At 55.5% G+C, this 21,497-nt stretch overlaps 1 protein-coding gene across 1 annotated transcript; it reads left to right on the forward strand.

Moving 5' to 3' along the window:
• Positions 1-18,895: 18,895 nt before the first annotated feature.
• On the forward strand, positions 18,896-20,326 carry LOC139402446 (uncharacterized). Its single transcript, XM_071146402.1, has 2 exons — positions 18,896-19,905; positions 20,144-20,326. The coding sequence occupies exons 1-2, from the start codon at positions 19,117-19,119 to the stop codon at positions 20,177-20,179; spliced, it is 825 nt and encodes a 274-aa protein (XP_071002503.1). The 5' UTR covers positions 18,896-19,116; the 3' UTR covers positions 20,180-20,326.
• Positions 20,327-21,497: the final 1,171 nt, after the last annotated feature.

Below are 21,497 nucleotides of genomic sequence, written 5' to 3' on the forward strand. Positions count from 1 at the left end.
GAGCAGCCATATGGTGGTCAGGTCAGAGTCAGGGAGCAGCCATTTGGTGGTCAGATCAGAGTCAGGGAGCAGCCATTTGGTGGTCAGGTCAGAGCCAGTAAGCAGCCATATGGTCGTCTGGTCAGAGCCAGGGAGCAGCCATATGGTGGTCAGGTCAGAGCAAGGGAGCAGCCATATGGTGGTCAGGTCAGAGCCAGGGAGCAGCCATATGGTGGTCAGGTCAGAGCCAGGGAGCAGCCATATGGTGGTCAGGTCAGAGTCAGGGAGCAGCCATATGGTGGTCTGGTCAGAGCCAGGGAGCAGCCATAGGGTGGTCAGGTCAGAGTCAGGGAGCAGCCATATGGTGGTCAGGTCAGAGCCAGAGCCAGGGAGCAGCCAAATGGTGTTCAGGTCAGAGCAAGGGAGCAGCCATATGGTGGTCAGGTCAGAGCCAGTAAGCAGCCATATGGTGCTCAGATCAGCGTCAGGGAGCAGCCATATGGTGGTCAGTTCAGTGCAAGGGAGCAGCCATATGGTGGTCAGGTCAGAGCCAGGGAGCAGCCATATGGTGGTCAGATCAGAGTCAGGGAGCAGCCATATGGTGGGCAGAGTCAGAGCCAGAGCCAGGGAGCAGCCATATGGTGGTCAGGTCAGAGTCAGGGAGCAGCCATATGGTGGTCAGATCAGAGTCAGGGAGCAGCCATATGGTGGTCAGGTCAGAGTCAGTGAGCAGCCATATGGTGGTCAGGTCAGAGCCAGAGCCAGGGAGCAGCCAAATGGTGGTCAGGTCAGAGCTAGGGAGCAGCCATATGGAGGTCAGATCAGAGTCAGGAAGCAGCCATATGGTGGTCAGGTATGAGTCAGGGAGCAGCCATTTTGTGGTCTGGTCAGAGTCAGGGAGCAGCCATATGGTGGTCAGGTCAGAGTCAGGGACCAGCCATATGGTCGTCTGGTCAGAGCCAGGGAGCAGCCATATGGTGGTCAGGTCAGAGCCAGGGAGCAGTCATATGGTGGTCAGGTCAGAGTCAGGGAGCAGCCATATGGTGGTCTGGTCAGAGCCAAGGAGCAGCCATAGGGTGGTCAGGTCAGAGTCAGGGAGCAGCCATATGGTGGTCAGGTCAGAGCCAGAGCCAGGGAGCAGCCAACTGGTGGTCAGGTCAGAGCCAGGGAGCAGCCATATGGTGGTCAGGTCAGAGCCAGAGCCAGGGAGCAGCCATATGGTGGTCAGGTCAGAGCCAGAGCCAGGGAGCAGCCAAATGGTGGTCAGGTCAGAGCCAGGGAGCAGCCATATGGTGGTCAGATCAGAGTCAGGGAGCAGCCATAGGGTGGTCAGGTCAGAGTCAGGGAGCAGCCATATGGTGGTCAGGTCAGAGCCAGAGCCAGGGAGCAGCCAACTGGTGGTCAGGTCAGAGCCAGGGAGCAGCCATATGGTGGTTAGGTCAGAGTCAGGGAGCAGCCAGATGGTGGTCAGGTCAGAGTCAGGGAGCAGCCATATGGTGGTCAGGTCAGAGCCAGAGCCAGGGAGCAGCCATATGGTTGTCAGGTCAGAGTCAGGGAGCAGCCATATGGTGTTCAGGTCAGAGCCAGAGCCAGGGAGCAGCCATATGGTGGTCAGCTCAGAGTCAGGGAGCAGCCAAATGGTGGTCAGGTCAGAGCCAGGGAGCAGCCATATGGTGGTCAGATCAGAGTCAGGGAGCAGCCATATGGTGGTCAGGTCAGAGTCAGGGAGAAGCCATATGGTGGTCTAGGTCTAGGCCAGAGCCAGGGAGAAGCCATATGGTGTTCAGGTCAGAGCCAGAGCCAGGGAGCAGCCATATGGTGGTCAGGTCAGAGCCAGAGCCAGGGAGCAGCCATATGGTTGTCAGGTCAGAGTCAGGGAGCAGCCATATGGTGTTCAGGTCAGAGCCAGAGCCAGGGAGCAGCCATATGGTGGTCAGATCAGAGTCAGGGAGCAGCCAAATGGTGGTCAGGTCAGAGCCAGGGAGCAGCCATATGGTGGTCAGATCAGAGTCAGGGAGCAGCCATATGGTGGTCAGGTCAGAGTCAGGGAGAAGCCATATGGTGGTCTAGGTCTAGGCCAGAGCCAGGGAGAAGCCATATGGTGTTCAGGTCAGAGCCAGAGCCAGGGAGCAGCCATATGGTGGTCAGGTCAGAGCCAGAGCCAGGGAGCAGCCATATGGTGGTCAGGTCAGAGCCAGGGAGCAGCCATATGGTGGTCAGATCAGAGTCAGGGAGCAGCCATATGGTGGTCAGGTCAGAGTCAGGGAGAAGCCATATGGTGGTCAGGTCAGAGTCAGGGAGCAGCCATATGGTGGGGTCTGGTCAGAGTCAGGGAGCAGCCATATGGTGGTCTGGTCAGAGCCAGGGAGCAGCCATAGGGTGGTCAGGTCAGAGCCAGAGTCAGGGAGCAGCCATATGGTGGTCAGGTCAGAACCAGAGCCAGGGAGCAGCCATATGGTTGTCAGGTCAGAGTCAGGGAGCAGCCATATGGTGGTCTGGTCAGAGCCAGGGAGCAGCAATATGGTGGTCAGGTCAGAGTCAGGGAGCAGCCACATGGTGTTCAGGTCAGAGTCAGGGAGCAGCCAAATGGTGGTCAGGTCAGAGTCAGGGAGCAGCCATATGGTGGTCAGGTCAGAGTCAGGGAGAAGCCATATGGTGGTCTAGGTCTAGGCCAGAGCCAGGGAGAAGCCATATGGTGGTCAGGTCAGAGTCAGGGAGCAGCCATATGGTGGTCTGGTCAGAGTCAGGGAGCAGCCATATGGTGGTCTGGTCAGAGTCAGGGAGCAGCAATATGGTGGTCAGGTCAGAGTCAGGGAGCAGCCATATGGTGTTCAGGTCAGAGTCAGGGAGCAGCCATATGGTGGTCAGGTCAGAGTCAGGGAGAAGCCATATGGTGGTCTAGGTCTAGGCCAGAGCCAGGGAGAAGCCATATGGTGGTCAGGTCAGAGTCAGGGAGCAGCCATATGGTGGTCTGGTCAGAGTCAGGGAGCAGCCATATGGTGGTCTGGTCAGAGTCAGGAAGCAGCAATATGGTGGTCAGGTCAGAGTCAGGGAGCAGCCATATGGTGGTCAGGTCAGAGTCAGGGAGCAGCCATATGGTGGTCTGGTCAGAGCCAGGGAGCAGCCATAGGGTGGTCAGGTCAGAGTCAGGGAGCAGCCATATGGTGGTCAGGTCAGAGCCAGAGTCAGGGAGCAGCCATATGGTGGTCAGGTCAGAACCAGAGCCAGGGAGCAGCCATATGGTTGTCAGGTCAGAGTCAGGGAGCAGCCATATGGTGGTCTGGTCAGAGCCAGGGAGCAGCCATATGGTGGTCAGGTCAGAGCAAGGGAGCAGCCATACGGTGGTCAGGTCATAGCCAGGAAGCAGCCATATGGTGGTCAGGTCAGAGCCAGAGCCAGGGAGCAGCCAAATGGTGGTCAGGTCAGAGTCAGGGAGCAGCCATATGGTGGTCTGGTCAGAGTCAGGGAGCAGCCATATGGTGGTCAGGTCAGAGTCAGGGAGCAGCCATATGGTGGTCTGGTCAGAGCCAGGGAGCAGCCATATGGTGGTCAGATTAGTCAGGGAGCATCCATATGGTGGTCAGGTCAGAGTCAGGGAGCAGCCATATGGTGGGGTCTGGTCAGAGTCAGGGAGCAGCCATATGGTGTTCAGGTCAGAGTCAGGGAGCAGCCATATGGTGGTCAGGTCAGAGTCAGGGAGCAGCCATATGGTGGTCAGGTCAGAGCCAGAGCCAGGGAGCAGCCATATGGTTGTCAGGTCAGAGTCAGGGAGCAGCCATATGGTGTTCAGGTCAGAGCCAGAGCCAGGGAGCAGCCATATGGTGGTCAGATCAGAGTCAGAGAGCAGCCAAATGGTGGTCAGGTCAGAGCCAGGGAGCAGCCATATGGTGGTCAGATCAGAGTCAGGGAGCAGCCATATGGTGGTCAGGTCAGAGTCAGGGAGAAGCCATATGGTGGTCTAGATCTAGGCCAGAGCCAGGGAGAAGCCATATGGTGTTCAGGTCAGAGCCAGAGCCAGGGAGCAGCCATATGGTGGTCAGGTCAGAGCCAGAGCCAAGGAGCAGCCATATGGTGGTCAGGTCAGAGTCAGGGAGCAGCCATATGGTGGTCTGGTCAGATTCAGGGAGCAGCCATATGGTGGTCAGGTCAGAGTCAGGGAGAAGCCATATGGTGGTCAGGTCAGAGCCAGAGCCAGGGAGCAGCCATATGGTTGTCTGGTCAGAGTCAGGGAGCAGCCATATGGTGGTCAGATCAGAGTCAGGGAGCAGCCATATGGTGGTCAGGTCAGAGTCAGGGAGAAGCCATATGGTGGTCTAGGTCTAGGCCAGAGCCAGGGAGAAGCCATATGGTGTTCAGGTCAGAGCCAGAGCCAGGGAGCAGCCACATGGTGGTCAGGTCAGAGTCAGGGAGCAGCCATATGGTGGTCTGGTCAGAGTCAGGGAGCAGCCATATATATGGTGGTCGGGTCAGAGTCAGGGAGCAGCCATATGGTGGTCGGGTCAGAGTCAGGGAGCAGCCATATGGTGGTCAGGTCAGAGTCAGGGAGCAGCCATATGGTGGTCAGGTCAGAGCCAGGGAGCAGCCATATGGTGGTCTGGTCAGAGCCAGGGAGCAGCCATAGGGTGGTCAGGTCAGAGTCAGGGAGCAGCCATATGGTGGTCAGGTCAGAGCCAGAGTCAGGGAGCAGCCATATGGTGGTCAGGTCAGAGCCAGAGCCAGGGAGCAGCCAACTGGTGGTCAGGTCAGAGCCAGGGAGCAGCCATATGGTGGTCAGGTCAGAGTCAGGGAGCAGCCATATGGTGGTCAGGTCAGAGTCAGGGAGATGGCATATGGGGGTCTAGGTCTAGGCCAGAGCCAGGGAGAAGCCATATGGTGGTCAGGTCAGAGTCAGGGAGCAGCCATATGGTGGTCAGGTCAGAGTCAGGGAGCAGCCATATGGTGTTCAGGTCAGAGCCAGAGCCAGGGAGCAGCCAAATGGTGGTCAGGTCAGAGCCAGGGAGCAGACATATGGTGGTCAGATCAGAGTCAGGGAGCAGCCATATGGTGGTCAGGTCAGAGTCAGGGAGATGGCATATGGGGGTCTAGGTCTAGGCCAGAGCCAGGGAGAAGCCATATGGTGGTCAGGTCAGAGTCAGGGAGCAGCCATATGGTGGTCTGGTCAGAGTCAGGGAGCAGCCATATGGTGGTCTGGTCAGAGTCAGGGAGCAGCCATATGGTGGTCAGGTCAGAGTCAGGGAGCAGCCATATGGTGGTCTGGTCAGAGCCAGGGAGCAGCCATATGGTGGTCAGGTCAGAGTAAGGGAGCAGCCATATGGTGTTCAGGTCATAGCCAGGAAGCAGCCATATGGTGGTTAGATCAGAGTCAGGGAGCAGCCATATGGTGGTCTGGTCAGAGCCAGGGAGCAGCAATAGGGTGGTATGTTCAGAGTCAGGGAGCAGCCATATGATGGTCAGGTCAGAGTCAGGGAGCAGCCATATGGTGGTCAGGTCAGAGTCAGGGAGCAGCCATATGGTGGTCTGGTCAGAGCCAGGGAGCAGCCATATGGTGGTCAGATTAGTCAGGGAGCATCCATATGGTGGTCAGGTCAGAGTCAGGGAGCAGCCATATGGTGGGGTCTGGTCAGAGTCAGGGAGCAGCCATATGGTGTTCAGTTCAGAGCCAGGGAGCAGCCATATGGTGGTCAGGTCAGAGTCAGGGAGCAGCCATATGGTGGGGTCAGGTCAGAGTCAGGGAGCAGCCATATGGTGTTCAGGTCAGAGCCAGAGCCAGGGAGCAGCGATATGGTGGTCAGGTCAGAGCCAGAGCCAGGGAGCAGCCAAATGGTGGTCAGGTCAGAGCCAGGGAGCAGCCATATTGTGGTCAGATCAGAGTCAGGGAGCAGCCATATGGTGGTCAGTTCAGAGTCAGGGAGAAGCCATATGGTGGTCTAGGTCTAGGCCAGATCCAGGGAGAAGCCATATGGGGGTCAGGTCAGAGTCAGGGAGCAGCCATATGGTGGTCTGGTCAGAGTCAGGGAGCAGCCATATGGTGGTCAGGTCAGAGTCAGGGAGCAGCCATATGGTGGTCAGGTCAGAGCCAGGGAGCAGCCATATGGTGGTCAGGTCAGAGCCAGAGCCAGGGAGCAGCCAAATGGTGGTCAGGTCAGAGCCAGGGAGCAGCCATATTATGGTCAGATCAGAGTCAGGGAGCAGCCATATGGTGGTCAGGTCAGAGTCAGGGAGCAGCCATATGGTGGTCTGGTCAGAGTCAGGGAGCAGCCATATGGTGGTCAGGTCAGAGCCAGGGAGCAGCCATATGGTGGTCAGGTCAGAGTCAGGGAGCAGCCATATGGTGGTCTGGTCAGAGCCAGGGAGCAGCCATAGGGTGGTCAGGTCAGAGTCAGGGAGCAGCCATATGGTGGTCAGGTCAGAGCCAGAGTCAGGGAGCAGCCATATGGTGGTCAGGTCAGAGCCTGAGCCAGGGAGCAGCCAACTGGTGGTCAGGTCAGAGCCAGGGAGCAGCCATATGGTGGTCAGATCAGAGTCAGGGAGCAGCCATTTGGTGGTCAGGTCAGAGCAAGGGAGCAGCCATATGGTGGTCAGGGCCAGAGCCAGGGAGCAGCCATATGGTGGTCAGGTATGAGCCAGGGAGCAGCCATAGGGTGGTCAGGTCAGAGTCAGGGAGCAGCCATATGGTGGTCTGGTCAGAGTCAGGGAGCAGCCATATGGTGGTCTGGTCAGAGTCAGGGAGCAGCCATATGGTGGTCAGGTCAGAGCCAGGGAGCAGCCATACGGTGGTCAGGTCAGAGCCAGAGTCAGGGAGCAGCCATATGGTGGTCAGGTCAGAGCCTGAGCCAGGGAGCAGCCAACTGGTGGTCAGGTCAGAGCCAGGGAGCAGGCATATGGTGGTCAGGTCAGAGCCAGGGAGCAGCCATATGGTGGTCAGGTCAGAGCCAGAGTCAGGGAGCAGCCATATGGTGGTCAGGTCAGAGCCTGAGCCAGGGAGCAGCCAACTGGTGGTCAGGTTAGAGCCAGGGAGCAGGCATATGGTGGTCAGATCAGAGTCAGGGAGCAGCCATTTGGTGGTCAGGTCAGAGCAAGGGAGCAGCCATATGGTGGTCAGGTCAGGGCCAGAGCCAGGGAGCAGCCATATGGTGGTCAGGTATGAGCCAGGGAGCAGCCATAGGGTGGTCAGGTCAGAGTCAGGGAGCAGCCATATGGTGGTCAGGTCAGAGCCAGAGTCAGGGAGCAGCCATATATATGGTGGTCAGGTCAGAGCCAGAGCCAGGGAGCAGCCAACTGGTGGTCAGGTCAGAGCCAGGGAGCAGCCATATGGTGGTCAGGTCAGAGTCAGGGAGCAGCCATATGGTGGTCTGGTCAGAGCCAGGGAGCAGCCATATGGTGGTCAGGTCAGAGTAAGGGAGCAGCCATATGGTGGTCAGGTCATAGCCAGGAAGCAGCCATATGGTGGTTAGATCAGAGTCAGGGAGCAGCCATATGGTGGTCTGGTCAGAGCCAGGGATCAGCAATAGGGTGGTATGGTCAGAGTCAGGGAGCAGCCATATGATGGTCAGGTCAGAGTCAGGGAGCAGCCATATGGTGGTCAGGTCAGAGTCAGGGAGCAGCCATATGGTGGTCTGGTCAGAGCCAGGGAGCAGCCATATGGTGGTCAGATTAGTCAGGGAGCATCCATATGGTGGTCAGGTCAGAGTCAGGGAGCAGCCATATGGTGGGGTCTGGTCAGAGTCAGGGAGCAGCCATATGGTGTTCAGGTCAGAGCCAGGGAGCAGCCATATGGTGGTCAGGTCAGAGTCAGGGAGCAGCCATATGGTGGGGTCAGGTCAGAGTCAGGGAGCAGCCATATGGTGTTCAGGTCAGAGCCAGAGCCAGGGAGCAGCCATATGGTGGTCAGGTCAGAGCCAGAGCCAGGGAGCAGCCAAATGGTGGTCAGGTCAGAGCCAGGGAGCAGCCATATTGTGGTCAGATCAGAGTCAGGGAGCAGCCATATGGTGGTCAGGTCAGAGTCAAGGAGAAGCCATATGGTGGTCTAGGTCTAGGCCAGAGCCAGGGAGAAGCCATATGGGAGTCAGGTCAGAGTCAGGGAGCAGCCATATGGTGGTCTGGTCAGAGTCAGGGAGCAGCCATATGGTGGTCATATCAGAGTCAGGGAGCAGATATATGGTGGTCAGGTCAGAGTCAGGGAGCAGCCATATGGTGGTCTGGTCAGAGTCAGGGAGCAGCCATATGGTGGTCTGGTCAGAGTCAGGGAGCAGCCATATGGTGGTCAGGTCAGAGTCAGGGAGCAGCCATATGGTGGGGTCTGGTCAGAGTCAGGGAGCAGCCATATGGTGGTCAGGTCAGAGTCAGGGATCAGCCATATGGTGGTCAGGTCAGAGTCAGGGAGCAGCCATATGGTGGTCTGGTCAGAGTCAGGGAGCAGCCATATGGTGGTCTGGTCAGAGTCAGGGAGCAGCCATATGGTGGTCAGGTCAGAGTCAGGGAGCAGCCATATGGTGGGTTCTGGTCAGAGTCAGGGAGCAGCCATATGGTGGTCAGATCAGAGTCAGGGAGCAGCCATATGGTGGTAAGGTCAGAGTCAGGGAGCAGCCATATGGTGGTCTGGTCAGAGTCAGGGAGCAGCGTATGGTGGTCAGGTCAGAGTCAGGGAGCAGCCATATGGTGGTCTGGTCAGAGCCAGGGAGCAGCCATATGGTGGTCAGGTCAGAGCCAGGGAGCAGCCATATGGTGGTCAGATCAGAGTAAGGGAGCAGCCATATGGTGGTAAGGTCAGAGTCAGGGAGCAGCCATATGGTGGTCTGGTCAGAGTCAGGGAACAGCGTATGGTGGTCAGGTCAGAGTCAGGGAGCAGCCATATGGTGGTCTGGTCAGAGTCAGGGAGCAGCCATATGGTGGTCAGGTCAGAGTCAGGGAGCAGCCATATGGTGGGGTCTGGTCAGAGTCAGGGAGCAGCCATATGGTGGTCAGATCAGAGTCAGGGAGCAGCCATATGGTGGTAAGGTCAGAGTCAGGGAGCAGCCATATGGTGGTCTGGTCAGAGTCAGGGAGCAGCGTATGGTGGTCAGGTCAGAGTCAGGGAGCAGCCATATGGTGGTCTGGTCAGAGCCAGGGAGCAGCCATATGGTGGTCAGGTCAGAGCCAGGGAGCAGCCATATGGTGGTCAGATCAGAGTCAGGGAGCAGCCATATGGTGGTAAGGTCAGAGTCAGGGAGCAGCCATATGGTGGTCTGGTCAGAGTCAGGGAGCAGCGTATGGTGGTCAGGTCAGAGTCAGGGAGCAGCCATATGGTGGTCTGGTCAGAGCCAGGGAGCAGCCATATGGTGGTCAGGTCAGAGTCAGGGATCAGCCATATGGTGGTCAGGTCAGAGTCAGGGAGCAGCCTGGTCTCGGTCTAGGCCAGAGCCATTGAGAAGCCATATGGTGGTCAGGTCAGAGCCAGGGAGCAGCCATATGGTGGTCAGATCAGAATCAGGGAGCAGCCATATGGTGGTCAGGTCAGAGTCAGGGAGCAGCCATATGGTGGTCTGGTCAGAGTCAGGGAGCAGCCATATGGTGGTCTGGTCAGAGTCAGGGAGCAGCCATATGGTGGTCAGGTCAGAGTCAGGGAGCAGCCATATGGTGGTCTGGTCAGAGTCAGGGAGCAGCCATATGGTGGTCTGGTCAGAGTCAGGGAGCAGCCATATGGTCGTCAGGTCAGAGCCAGGGAGCAGCCATATGGTGGTCAGGTCAGAGTCAGGGAGCAGCCATATGGTGGTCTGGTCAGAGCCAGGGAGCAGCCAACTGGTGGTCAGGTCAGAGTCAGGGAGCAGCCATATGGTGGTCTGGTCAGAGCCAGAGTCAGGGAGCAGCCATATGGTGGTCAGGTCAGAGCCAGAGTCAGGGAGCAGCCATATGGTGGTCAGGTCAGAGCCAGAGCCAGGGAGCAGCCATATGGTGGTCAGATCAGAGTCAGGGAGCAGCCATTTGGTGGTCAGGTCAGAGCAAGGGAGCAGCCATATGGTGGTCAGGTCAGGGCCAGAGCCAGGGAGCAGCCATATGGTGGTCAGGTCAGAGCCAGAGCCAGGGAGCAGCCAAATGGTGGTCAGGTCAGAGCCAGGGAGCAGCCATATTGTGGTCAGATCAGAGTCAGGGAGCAGCCATATGGTGGTCAGGTCAGAGTCAGGGAGAAGCCATATGGTGGTCTAGGTCTAGGCCAGAGCCAGGGAGAAGCCATATGGTGGGGTCAGGTCAGAGTCAGGGAGCAGCCATATGGTGGTCAGGTCAGAGTCAGGGAGCAGCCATATGGTGGTCTGGTCAGAGTCAGGGAGCAGCCATATGGTGGTCTGGTCAGAGTCAGGGAGCAGCCATATGGTGGTCAGGTCAGAGCCAGGGAGCAGCCATATGGTGGTCAGGTCAGGGCCAGAGCCAGGGAGCAGCCATATGGTGGTCAGGTCAGAGCCAGAGCCAGGGAGCAGCCAAATGGTGGTCAGGTCAGAGCCAGGGAGCAGCCATATTGTGGTCAGATCAGAGTCAGGGAGCAGCCATAAGTGGTCAGGTCAGAGTCAGGGAGAAGCCATATGGTGGTCTAGGTCTAGGCCAGAGCCAGGGAGAAGCCATATGGGAGTTAGGTCAGAGTCAGGGAGCAGCCATATGGTGGTCTGGTCAGAGTCAGGGAGCAGCCATATGGTGGTCAGGTCAGAGTCAGGGAGCAGCCATATGGTGGGGTCAGGTCAGAGTCAGGGAGCAGCCATATGGTGGTCAGGTCAGAGTCAGGGAGCAGCCATATGGTGGGGTCAGGTCAGAGTCAGGGAGCAGCCATATGGTGGTCAGGTCAGAGTCAGGGAGCAGCCATATGGTGGTCTGGTCAGAGTCAGGGAGCAGCCATATGGTGGTCTGGTCAGAGTCAGGGAGCAGCCATATGGTGGTCAGGTCAGAGCCAGGGAGCAGCCATATGGTGGTCAGGTCAGAGTCAGGGAGCAGCCATATGGTGGTCTGGTCAGAGCCAGGGAGCAGCCATATGGTGGTCAGGTCAGAGTCAGGGAGCAGCCATATGGTGGTCTGGTCAGAGCCAGAGTCAGGGAGCAGCCATATGGTGGTCAGGTCAGAGCCAGAGTCAGGGAGCAGCCATATGGTGGTCAGGTCAGAGCCAGGGAGCAGCCATATGGTGGTCAGATCAGAGTCAGGGAGCAGCCATTTGGTGGTCAGGTCAGAGCAAGGGAGCAGCCATATGGTGGTCAGGTCAGGGCCAGAGCCAGGGAGCAGCCATATGGTGGTCAGGTCAGAGCCAGAGCCAGGGAGCAGCCAAATGGTGGTCAGGTCAGAGCCAGGGAGCAGCCATATTGTGGTCAGATCAGAGTCAGGGAGCAGCCATATGGTGGTCAGGTCAGAGTCAGGGAGTAGCCATATGGTGGTCGAGGTCTAGGCCAGAGCCAGGGAGAAGCCATATGGGAGTCAGGTCAGAGTCAGGGAGCAGCCATATGGTGGTCAGGTCAGAGTCAGGGAGCAGCCATATGGTGGGGTCAGGTCAGAGTCAGGGAGCAGCCATATGGTGTTCAGGTCAGAGCCAGAGCCAGGGAGCAGCCATATGGTGGTCAGGTCAGAGCCAGAGCCAGGGAGCAGCCAAATGGTGGTCAGGTCAGAGCCAGGGAGCAGCCATATTGTGGTCAGATCAGAGTCAGGGAGCAGCCATATGGTGGTCAGGTCAGAGTCAGGGAGAAGCCATATGGTGGTCTAGGTCTAGGCCAGAGCCAGGGAGAAGCCATATGGGAGTCAGGTCAGAGTCAGGGAGCAGCCATATGGTGGTCTGGTCAGAGTCAGGGAGCAGCCATATGGTGGTCTGGTCAGAGTCAGGGAGCAGCCATATGGTGGTCAGGTCAGAGTCAGGGAGCAGCCATATGGTGGGGTCTGGTCAGAGTCAGGGAGCAGCCATATGGTGGTCAGGTCAGAGCCAGGGAGCAGCCATATGGTGGTCAGATCAGAGTCAGGGAGCAGCCATATGGTGGTACGGTCAGAGTCAGGGAGCAGCCATATGGTGGTCTGGTCAGAGTCAGGGAGCAGCGTATGGTGGTCAGGTCAGAGTCAGGGAGCAGCCATATGGTGGTCTGGTCAGAGCCAGGGAGCAGCCATATGGTGGTCAGGTCAGAGTCAGGGATCAGCCATATGGTGGTCAGGTCAGAGTCAGGGAGCAGCCATATGGTGGTCTGGTCAGAGCCAGGGAGCAGCCATATGGTGGTCAGATCAGAGTCAGGGAGCAGCCATATGGTGGTACGGTCAGAGTCAGGGAGCAGCCATATGGTGGTCTGGTCAGAGTCAGGGAGCAGCGTATGGTGGTCAGGTCAGAGTCAGGGAGCAGCCATATGGTGGTCTGGTCAGAGCCAGGGAGCAGCCATATGGTGGTCAGGTCAGAGTCAGGGATCAGCCATATGGTGGTCAGGTCAGAGTCAGGGATCAGCCATATGGTGGTCTGGTCAGAGCCAGGGAGCAGCCATATGGTGGTCAGGTCAGAGTCAGGGATCAGCCATATGGTGGTCAGGTCAGAGCCAGGGAGCAGCCATATGGTGGTCAGATCAGAATCAGGGAGCAGCCATATGGTGGTCAGGTCAGAGTCAGGGAGCAGCCATATGGTGGTCTGGTCAGAGTCAGGGAGCAGCCATATTGTGGTCTGGTCAGAGTCAGGGAGCAGCCATATGGTGGTCTGGTCAGAGTCAGGGAGCAGCCATATGGTGGTCTGGTCAGAGTCAGGGAGCAGCCATATGGTGGTCAGGTCAGAGCCAGGGAGCAGCCATATGGTGGTCAGGTCAGAGTCAGGGACCAGCCATATGGTGGTCTGGTCAGAGCCAGGGAGCAGCCATAGGGTGGTCAGGTCAGAGTCAGGGAGCAGCCATATGGTGGTCTGGTCAGAGCCAGAGTCAGGGAGCAGCCATATGGTGGTCAGGTCAGAGCCAGAGCCAGGGAGCAGCCAACTGGTGGTCAGGTCAGAGCCAGGGAGCAGCCATATGGTGGTCAGATCAGAGTCAGGGAGCAGCCATTTGGTGGTCAGGTCAGAGCAAGGGAGCAGCCATAGGGTGGTCAGGTCAGAGTCAGGGAGCAGCCATATGGTGGTCAGGTCAGAGCCAGAGTCAGGGAGCAGCCATATGGTGGTCAGGTCAGAGCCAGAGCCAGGGAGCAGCCAACTGGTGGTCAGGTCAGAGCCAGGGAGCAGCCATATGGTGGTCAGGTCAGAGTCAGGGAGCAACCATATGGTGGTCAGGTCAGAGCCAGAGTCAGGGAGCAGCCATATGGTGGTCAGGTCAGAGCCAGAGCCAGGGAGCAGCCAACTGGTGGTCAGGTCAGAGCCAGGGAGCAGCCATATGGTGGTCAAGTCAGAGTCAGGGAGCAGCCATATGGTGGTCAGGTCAGAGTCAGGGAGCAGCCATATGGTGGTCAGGTCAGAGCCAGAGCCAGGGAGCAGCCATATGGTGGTCAGGTCAGAGTCAGGGAGCAGCCATATGGTGTTCAGGTCAGAGCCAGAGCCAGGGAGCAGCCATATGGTGGTCAGGTCAGAGCCAGAGCCATTGAGCAGGCAAATGGTGGTCAGGTCAGAGCCAGGGAGCAGCCATATGGTGGTCAGATCAGAGTCAGGGATCAGCCATATGGTGGTCAGGTCAGAGTCAGGGAGAAGCCATATGGTGGTCTAGGTCTAGGCCAGAGCCAGGGAGAAGCCATATGGTGGTCAGGTCAGAGTCAGGGAGCAGCGTATGGTGGTCAGGTCAGAGTCAGGGAGCAGCCATATGGTGGTCTGGTCAGAGCCAGGGAGCAGCCATATGGTGGTCAGGTCAGAGTCAGGGATCAGCCATATGGTGGTCAGGTCAGAGTCAGGGAGCAGCCATATGGTGGTCTGGTCAGAGCCAGGGAGCAGCCATATGGTGGTCAGATCAGAGTCAGGGAGCAGCCATATGGTGGTACGGTCAGAGTCAGGGAGCAGCCATATGGTGGTCTGGTCAGAGTCAGGGAGCAGCGTATGGTGGTCAGGTCAGAGTCAGGGAGCAGCCATATGGTGGTCTGGTCAGAGCCAGGGAGCAGCCATATGGTGGTCAGGTCAGAGTCAGGGATCAGCCATATGGTGGTCAGGTCAGAGTCAGGGATCAGCCATATGGTGGTCTGGTCAGAGCCAGGGAGCAGCCATATGGTGGTCAGGTCAGAGTCAGGGATCAGCCATATGGTGGTCAGGTCAGAGCCAGGGAGCAGCCATATGGTGGTCAGATCAGAATCAGGGAGCAGCCATATGGTGGTCAGGTCAGAGTCAGGGAGCAGCCATATGGTGGTCTGGTCAGAGTCAGGGAGCAGCCATATTGTGGTCTGGTCAGAGTCAGGGAGCAGCCATATGGTGGTCTGGTCAGAGTCAGGGAGCAGCCATATGGTGGTCTGGTCAGAGTCAGGGAGCAGCCATATGGTGGTCAGGTCAGAGCCAGGGAGCAGCCATATGGTGGTCAGGTCAGAGTCAGGGACCAGCCATATGGTGGTCTGGTCAGAGCCAGGGAGCAGCCATAGGGTGGTCAGGTCAGAGTCAGGGAGCAGCCATATGGTGGTCTGGTCAGAGCCAGAGTCAGGGAGCAGCCATATGGTGGTCAGGTCAGAGCCAGAGCCAGGGAGCAGCCAACTGGTGGTCAGGTCAGAGCCAGGGAGCAGCCATATGGTGGTCAGATCAGAGTCAGGGAGCAGCCATTTGGTGGTCAGGTCAGAGCAAGGGAGCAGCCATAGGGTGGTCAGGTCAGAGTCAGGGAGCAGCCATATGGTGGTCAGGTCAGAGCCAGAGTCAGGGAGCAGCCATATGGTGGTCAGGTCAGAGCCAGAGCCAGGGAGCAGCCAACTGGTGGTCAGGTCAGAGCCAGGGAGCAGCCATATGGTGGTCAGGTCAGAGTCAGGGAGCAACCATATGGTGGTCAGGTCAGAGCCAGAGTCAGGGAGCAGCCATATGGTGGTCAGGTCAGAGCCAGAGCCAGGGAGCAGCCAACTGGTGGTCAGGTCAGAGCCAGGGAGCAGCCATATGGTGGTCAAGTCAGAGTCAGGGAGCAGCCATATGGTGGTCAGGTCAGAGTCAGGGAGCAGCCATATGGTGGTCAGGTCAGAGCCAGAGCCAGGGAGCAGCCATATGGTGGTCAGGTCAGAGTCAGGGAGCAGCCATATGGTGTTCAGGTCAGAGCCAGAGCCAGGGAGCAGCCATATGGTGGTCAGGTCAGAGCCAGAGCCATTGAGCAGGCAAATGGTGGTCAGGTCAGAGCCAGGGAGCAGCCATATGGTGGTCAGATCAGAGTCAGGGATCAGCCATATGGTGGTCAGGTCAGAGTCAGGGAGAAGCCATATGGTGGTCTAGGTCTAGGCCAGAGCCAGGGAGAAGCCATATGGTGGTCAGGTCAGAGTCAGGGAGCAGCCATATGGTGGTCTGGTCAGAGTCAGGGAGCAGCCATATGGTGGTCAGGTCAGAGTCAGGGAGCAGCCATATGGTGGTCTGGTCAGAGCCAGGGAGCAGCCATATGGTGGTCAGGTCAGAGCAAGGGAGCAACCATATGGTGGTCAGGTCAAAACCAGGAAGCAGCCATATGGTGGTTAGATCAGAGTCAGGGAGCAGCCATATGGTGGTCTGGTCAGAGCCAGGGAGCAGCAATAGGGTGGTATGGTCAGAGTCAGGGAGCAGCCATATGGTGGTCAGGTCAGAGTCAGGGAGCAGCCATATGGTGGTCTGATCAGAGCCAGGGAGCAGCCATATGGTGGTCAGATCAGTCAGGGAGCATCCATATGGTGGTCAGGTCAGAGTCAGGGAGCAGCCATATGGTGGGGTCTGGTCAGAGTCAGGGAGCAGCCATATGGTGTTCAGGTCAGAGCCAGGGAGCAGCCATATGGTGGTCAGGTCAGAGTCAGGGAGCAGCCATATGGTGGGGTCAGGTCAGATTCAGGGAGCAGCCTATGGTGTTCAGGTCAGAGCCAGAGCCAGGGAGCAGCCATATGGTGGTCAGGTCAGAGCCAGAGCCAGGGAGCAGCCAAATGGTGGTCAGGTCAGAGTCAGGGAGAAGCCATATGGTGGTCTAGGTCTAGGCCAGAGCCAGGGAGAAGCCATATGGTGGTCAGGTCAGAGTCAGGGAGCAGCCATATGGTGGTCTGGTCAGAGTCAGGGAGCAGCCGTATGGTGGTCTGGTCAGAGTCAGGGAGCAGCCATATGGTGGTCAGGTCAGAGTCAGGGAGCAGCCATATGGTGGGGTCTGGTCAGAGTCAGGGAGCAGCCATATGGTGGTCAGGTCAGAGCCAGGGAGCAGCCATATGGTGGTCAGATCAGAGTCAGGCAGCAGCCATATGGTGGTAAGGTCAGAGTCAGGGAGCAGCCATATGGTGGTCTGGTCAGAGTCAGGGAGCAGCGTATGGTGGTCAGGTCAGAGTCAGGGAGCAGCCATATGGTGGTCAGGTCAGAGTCAGGGAGCAGCCATATGGTGGTCTCGGTCTAGGCCAGAGCCATTGAGAAGCCATATGGTGGTCAGGTCAGAGCCAGGGAGCAGCCATATGGTGGTCAGATCAGAATCAGGGAGCAGCCATATGGTGGTCAGGTCAGAGTCAGGGAGCAGCCATATGGTGGTCTGGTCAGAGTCAGGGAGCAGCCATATGGTGGTCTGGTCAGAGTCAGGGAGCATCCTTATAGCTGTCAGGTCAGAGTCAGGGAGCAGCCATATGGTGGTCTGGTCAGAGTCAGGGAGCAGCCATATGGTGGTCTGGTCAGAGTCAGGGAGCAGCCATATGGTGGTCTGGTCAGAGCCAGGGAGCAGCCATAGGGTGGTCAGGTCAGAGTCAGGGAGCAGCCATATGGTGGTCAGGTCAGAGCCAGAGTCAGGGAGCAGCCATATGGTGGTCAGGTCAGAGCCAGAGCCAGGGAGCAGCCAACTGGTGGTCAGGTCAGAGCCAGGGAGCAGCCATTTGGTGGTCAGGTCAGAGCAAGGGAGCAGCCATATGGTGGTCAGGTCAGGGCCAGAGCCAGGGAGCAGCCATATGGTGGTCAGGTCAGAGCCAGGGAGCAGCCATATGGTGGTCAGGTCAGAGTCAGGGAGCAGCCATATGGTGGTCAGGTCAGAGTCAGGGAGCAGCCATATGGTGTTCAGGTCAGAGCCAGAGCCAGGGAGCAGCCATATGGTGGTCAGGTCAGAGTCAGGGAGCAGCCATATGGTGGTCAGGTCAGAGTCAGGGAGCAGCCATATGGTGTTCAGGTCAGAGCCAGTACTCGATAATGATAAAAATCCAGAAAAGAGACGTTAAATTCTACAACCACCTAAAAGGAAGCGATTCCCAAAACTTCCATTACAAAGCCATCACCTACAGAGAGTTGAATCATGTAGAAGAGTCCCCTAAGCAGGCTGGTCCTGGGGCTCTGTTCACAAACACAAACACATCCCACAGAGCCCCAGGACAGCAACACAATTAGACTCAACCAAATCATGAGAAAACAGAAAGATAATTACTTGACACATTGGAAAGAATTAACAAAAAAACAGAGCATACTAGAATGCTATTTGGCCCTAAACAGAGAGTACACAGTGGCAGAATGCCTGACCACTGTGACTGACCCAAACTTAAGGAAAGCTTTGACTATGTACAGACTCAGTGAGCATAGCCTTGCTATTGAGAAAGGCCACCGTTGGCAGAACTGGCTCTCAAGAGAAGACAGGCTATGTGCTCACTGCCCACAAAATGAGGTGGAAACTGAGCTGCACTTCCTAACCTCCTGCCAAATGTATGACCATATTAGAGACACATATTTCCCTCAGATTACACAGACCCACAAAGAATTAGAAAACAAATCCAATTTTGATAAACTCCCATATCTACTGGGAGAAATACCACAGTGTTCCATCACAGCAGCAAGATTTGTGACCTGTTGCTACAAGAAAAGGGCAACCAGTGAAGAACAAGCACCATGTAAATACAACCTATATTTATGCTTATTTTCCCTTTTGTACTTTAACTATTTGCACATCGTTACAACACTGCATATAGACATACTATGACATTTTAAATGTCTCTATGCTTTTGTAACTTTTGTGAGTGTAATGTTTACTGTTAATTTTATATTGTTTATTTCACTTCTGTTTGTTATCTATTTCACTTGCTTTGGCAATGTAAGCCCTTAAATTGAAATTGAGAGAGAGCAGGGAGAGAGAGAGAGAGAGAGAGAGAGAGAGAGCAGAGAAAGAGCAGAGAGGTGGTGACTTCATTCCCCTCTTTCACAAAACCTCCCCCTTTTCCCCTCCTCCTCCTTCTCCTCTCTCTCTGTGTGTCCCTGGCTGTGTGTCAGGGTGTTTCAGCAGCATTATGCCTGCAATGTTCCTACTCCTCAGAACCCTCCTCTCCAGTAGACTGATAGGATCCCTGCTCCAGTTCCTCAGGAGGACTCTGTCCTCAACCTTCAGCCACGTGGGAGCCGCGCTGAGATACGTCTGGGACAGGATCAGCTCTCAGGAGTCTAAAGAAGCCATCCTGGGCTGTGTGCTGTGTCTCCTTAACATGCACAAGAAGGTGGATCAGCCAGCAGCTGACTCTCACTGAGTTACTCTCTTGGCTTTCCTCTTCAGAAAGAAAGAGAGAGAGAGGACGAGAGAGAGAACAAGAGAGAAAGAGGAAGAGAAGAGAGAGAGAACAAGAACAAGAACAAGAGTGAGAGAGAGAGAGAGAGAGAGAGAGAGAGAGAGAGAGAGAGAGAGAGAGAGAGAGAGAGAGAGAGAGAGAGAGAGAGAGAGAGAGAGAGAGATATAACAAGAGTGAGAGGAAGAGAAGAGAGAGAGAACAAGAACAAGAACAAGAACAAGAGTGAGAGAGAGAGAGAGAGAGAGAGAGAGAGAGAGAGATAACAAGAGTGAGAGGAAGAGAGAGAACAAGAGAGAGAGGAAGAGAGAGAGAACGAGAGAGAGAGAGAGAGAGAGAGAAAGAGAGAGAGAGAGAGGAAGCTCTGGTGAGCTCTTTCTTCTCTTTTCTTTCACCCCTTGTTTAGTGTGAGAGAGAGCGAGAACAAGAGAAGAAGGGAGGTTTCAAAACTTGAATAGCTTTAATCTGGACTGTAGTATTTCTCTTAGCAGAGTGGAGCTGCCTGATTCAGGTGAACGAGACTGTATTTCTCTGTGTGGACTGTATAGTACCGCTGGGCTAACCATGTCAGAGAGCATCGTTAGGAAGGTACAACCCTTCACCATCGGAACCAGGCTCTCCGTCTCTGGACCTTCCACCAGGTCTAAAGGTCCAAACTTCCCCCAGCAGCCGTCCTGGCAGAGCGACCGGGTCTCCCTCTACCTCAGCCAGGTGCAGGTGAGTGTGGCTACTCCTCATCTAGCTCCCCTTGCTAACCGGACCACCCCAACATCTGTACCTGTTAAACAGCAGCAGGAGGACATATCTACCCAGGACCACCGGAACCAGAATACCATGTCTGTGTCTACCAACGCCCACCGGAGCTCTGTCTCTCCTACCGCCACTTCCAGATCCATCAGCAAGATCACCATCTCTGGGAGCCCAGAGGACAGCTCCTGGAGGAGACAGGAGGAGTCAGACCACAGGGTGGTTATTGAGAAGGAGGACAGCTCCTGGAGGAGACAGGAGGAGTCAGACCACAGGGTGGTCATTGAGAAGGAGGACAGCTCCTGGAGGAGACAGGAGGAGTCAGACCACAGGGTGGTCATTGAGAAGGAGGACAGCTCCTGGAGGAGACAGGAGGAGTCAGACCACAGGGTGGTCATTGAGAAGGAGGACAGCTCCTGGAGGACACAGGAGGAGTCAGACCACAGGGTGGTCAGTATAGGACCAGGACCGGGACGACCCCCTGTCACAGGAACTCCCGGATCAGAAAACATCAACAACAACAACAACAACATCAGCAGCTCCAAGCAACAGCTGCCCAGAATAGTGGGAGTCAGCTGTGAGAACCAACCCAGCTCACATATTAAGGTAGGATACTTATTTTTTAATGGTACACAACATCAATGGTTGTTACACTGTGTCTAATGTGATTGTGTCATCAGATTGCAGAATAGCTTGTCTATTAAGTTTCATGAAGAACCTTGAACTGATACACTCTTTCTTGCCAATAGACGCCTAATAGAGAAGCCTAATCAACAGTATAATTACACATGGATATGCAGGTTCATAGTTATCAATGGCAAAATAATTAGTTTTTCATTCAAAGGTGGACTGGAATGAAAACGTTTTCTGTGGAATATAGAGAGAAGATGGTGGCGACAAAGAGGGCGCCTTGCTTCTAGTCCGTTAGTTCCTTATGTATTATATCACAAGCATTTCGCTACATCCACAATAACATCTGCTAACCATGTGTATGTGACCAATAACATCTGCTAACCATGTGTATGTGACCAATAACATCTGCTAACCATGTGTATGTGACCAATAACATCTGCTAACCATGTGTATGTGACCAATAACATCTGCTAACCATGTGTATGTGACCAATAACATCTGCTAATCATGTGTATGTGACCAATAACATCTGCTAACCATGTGTATGTGATCAATAACATATGCTATAACCATGTGTATGTGACCAATAACATCTGCTAACCATGTGTATGTGACCAATAACATCTTCTAACCATGTGTGTGTGACCGATACAATTTGATTCTATTTTTACTGGGTGCTAAACACTAATTTCTCATATGAGTATACATATCAGCTATGTAAAATGTGAACACCAGTGCGGTGTGGTCCATCAATTTAATAATCACACACACCGTCAGGGCAGTTTTGCATGATGTGGTGTCAGGGTGTTTAGCAGGGTGTGGTGTCAGGGTGTTTAGCAGGGTGTGGTGTCAGGGTGTTTAGCAGGGTGTGGTGTCAGGTATTTTGCAGGGAATGGAGTCAAGGAGTTTAGCAGGGTTTGGTGTCAGGAGGTTTTCAGGGTGTTGTGTCAGTTAGTTGTGTACCATGTGGTGTCAGGGTGTTTAGCAGGGTTTGGTGTCAGGAGGTTTTCAGGGTGTTGTGTCAGTTAGTTTTGTACCATGTGGTGTCAGGGATGGTTGGCAGGGTTTAGTGTCAGGAGGTTTTCAGGGTGTTGTGTCAGTTAGTTTTGTACCATGTGGTGTCAGGGTGTTTAGCAGGGTTTGGTGTAAGGAGGTTTTCAGGGTGTTGTGTCAGTTAGTTTTGTACCATGTGGTGTCAGGGTTGTTGGCAGGGTTTGGTGTCAGGAGGTTTTCAGGGTGTTGTGTCAGTTAGTTTTGTACCATGTGGTGTCAGGGTGTTTAGCAGGGTTTAGTGTCAGGAGGTTTTCAGGGTGTTGTGTCAGTTAGTTTTGTACCATGTGGTGTCAGGGTTGTTGGCAGGGTTTGGTGTCAGGAGGTTTTCAGGGTGTTGTGTCAGTTAGTTTTGTACCATGTGGTGTCAGGGTTGTTAGCAGGGTTTGGTGTCAGGAGGTTTTCAGGGTGTTGTGTCAGTTAGTTTTGTACCATGTGGTGTCAGGGATGGTTGGCAGGGTTTGGTGTAAGGGTATTTGCATGATGTGGTGTCAGGTAGTTCAGCAGAGTTTGGT

The sequence above is a fragment of the Oncorhynchus clarkii genome, unplaced genomic scaffold (assembly GCF_045791955.1).
Source record: "Oncorhynchus clarkii lewisi isolate Uvic-CL-2024 unplaced genomic scaffold, UVic_Ocla_1.0 unplaced_contig_8789_pilon_pilon, whole genome shotgun sequence".
Classification (NCBI taxonomy): domain Eukaryota; kingdom Metazoa; phylum Chordata; class Actinopteri; order Salmoniformes; family Salmonidae; genus Oncorhynchus; species Oncorhynchus clarkii.

Coding starts and splice junctions, on each gene's coding strand:
- LOC139402446 (XM_071146402.1), top strand. CDS start 19,117: ATGTCAGAGAGCATCGTTAGGAAGGTACAACCCTTCACCATCGGAACC. Junction 19,906..20,143: donor AACCCAGCTCACATATTAAG/GTAGGATACTTA, acceptor TTTCATTCAAAG/GTGGACTGGAATGAAAACGT.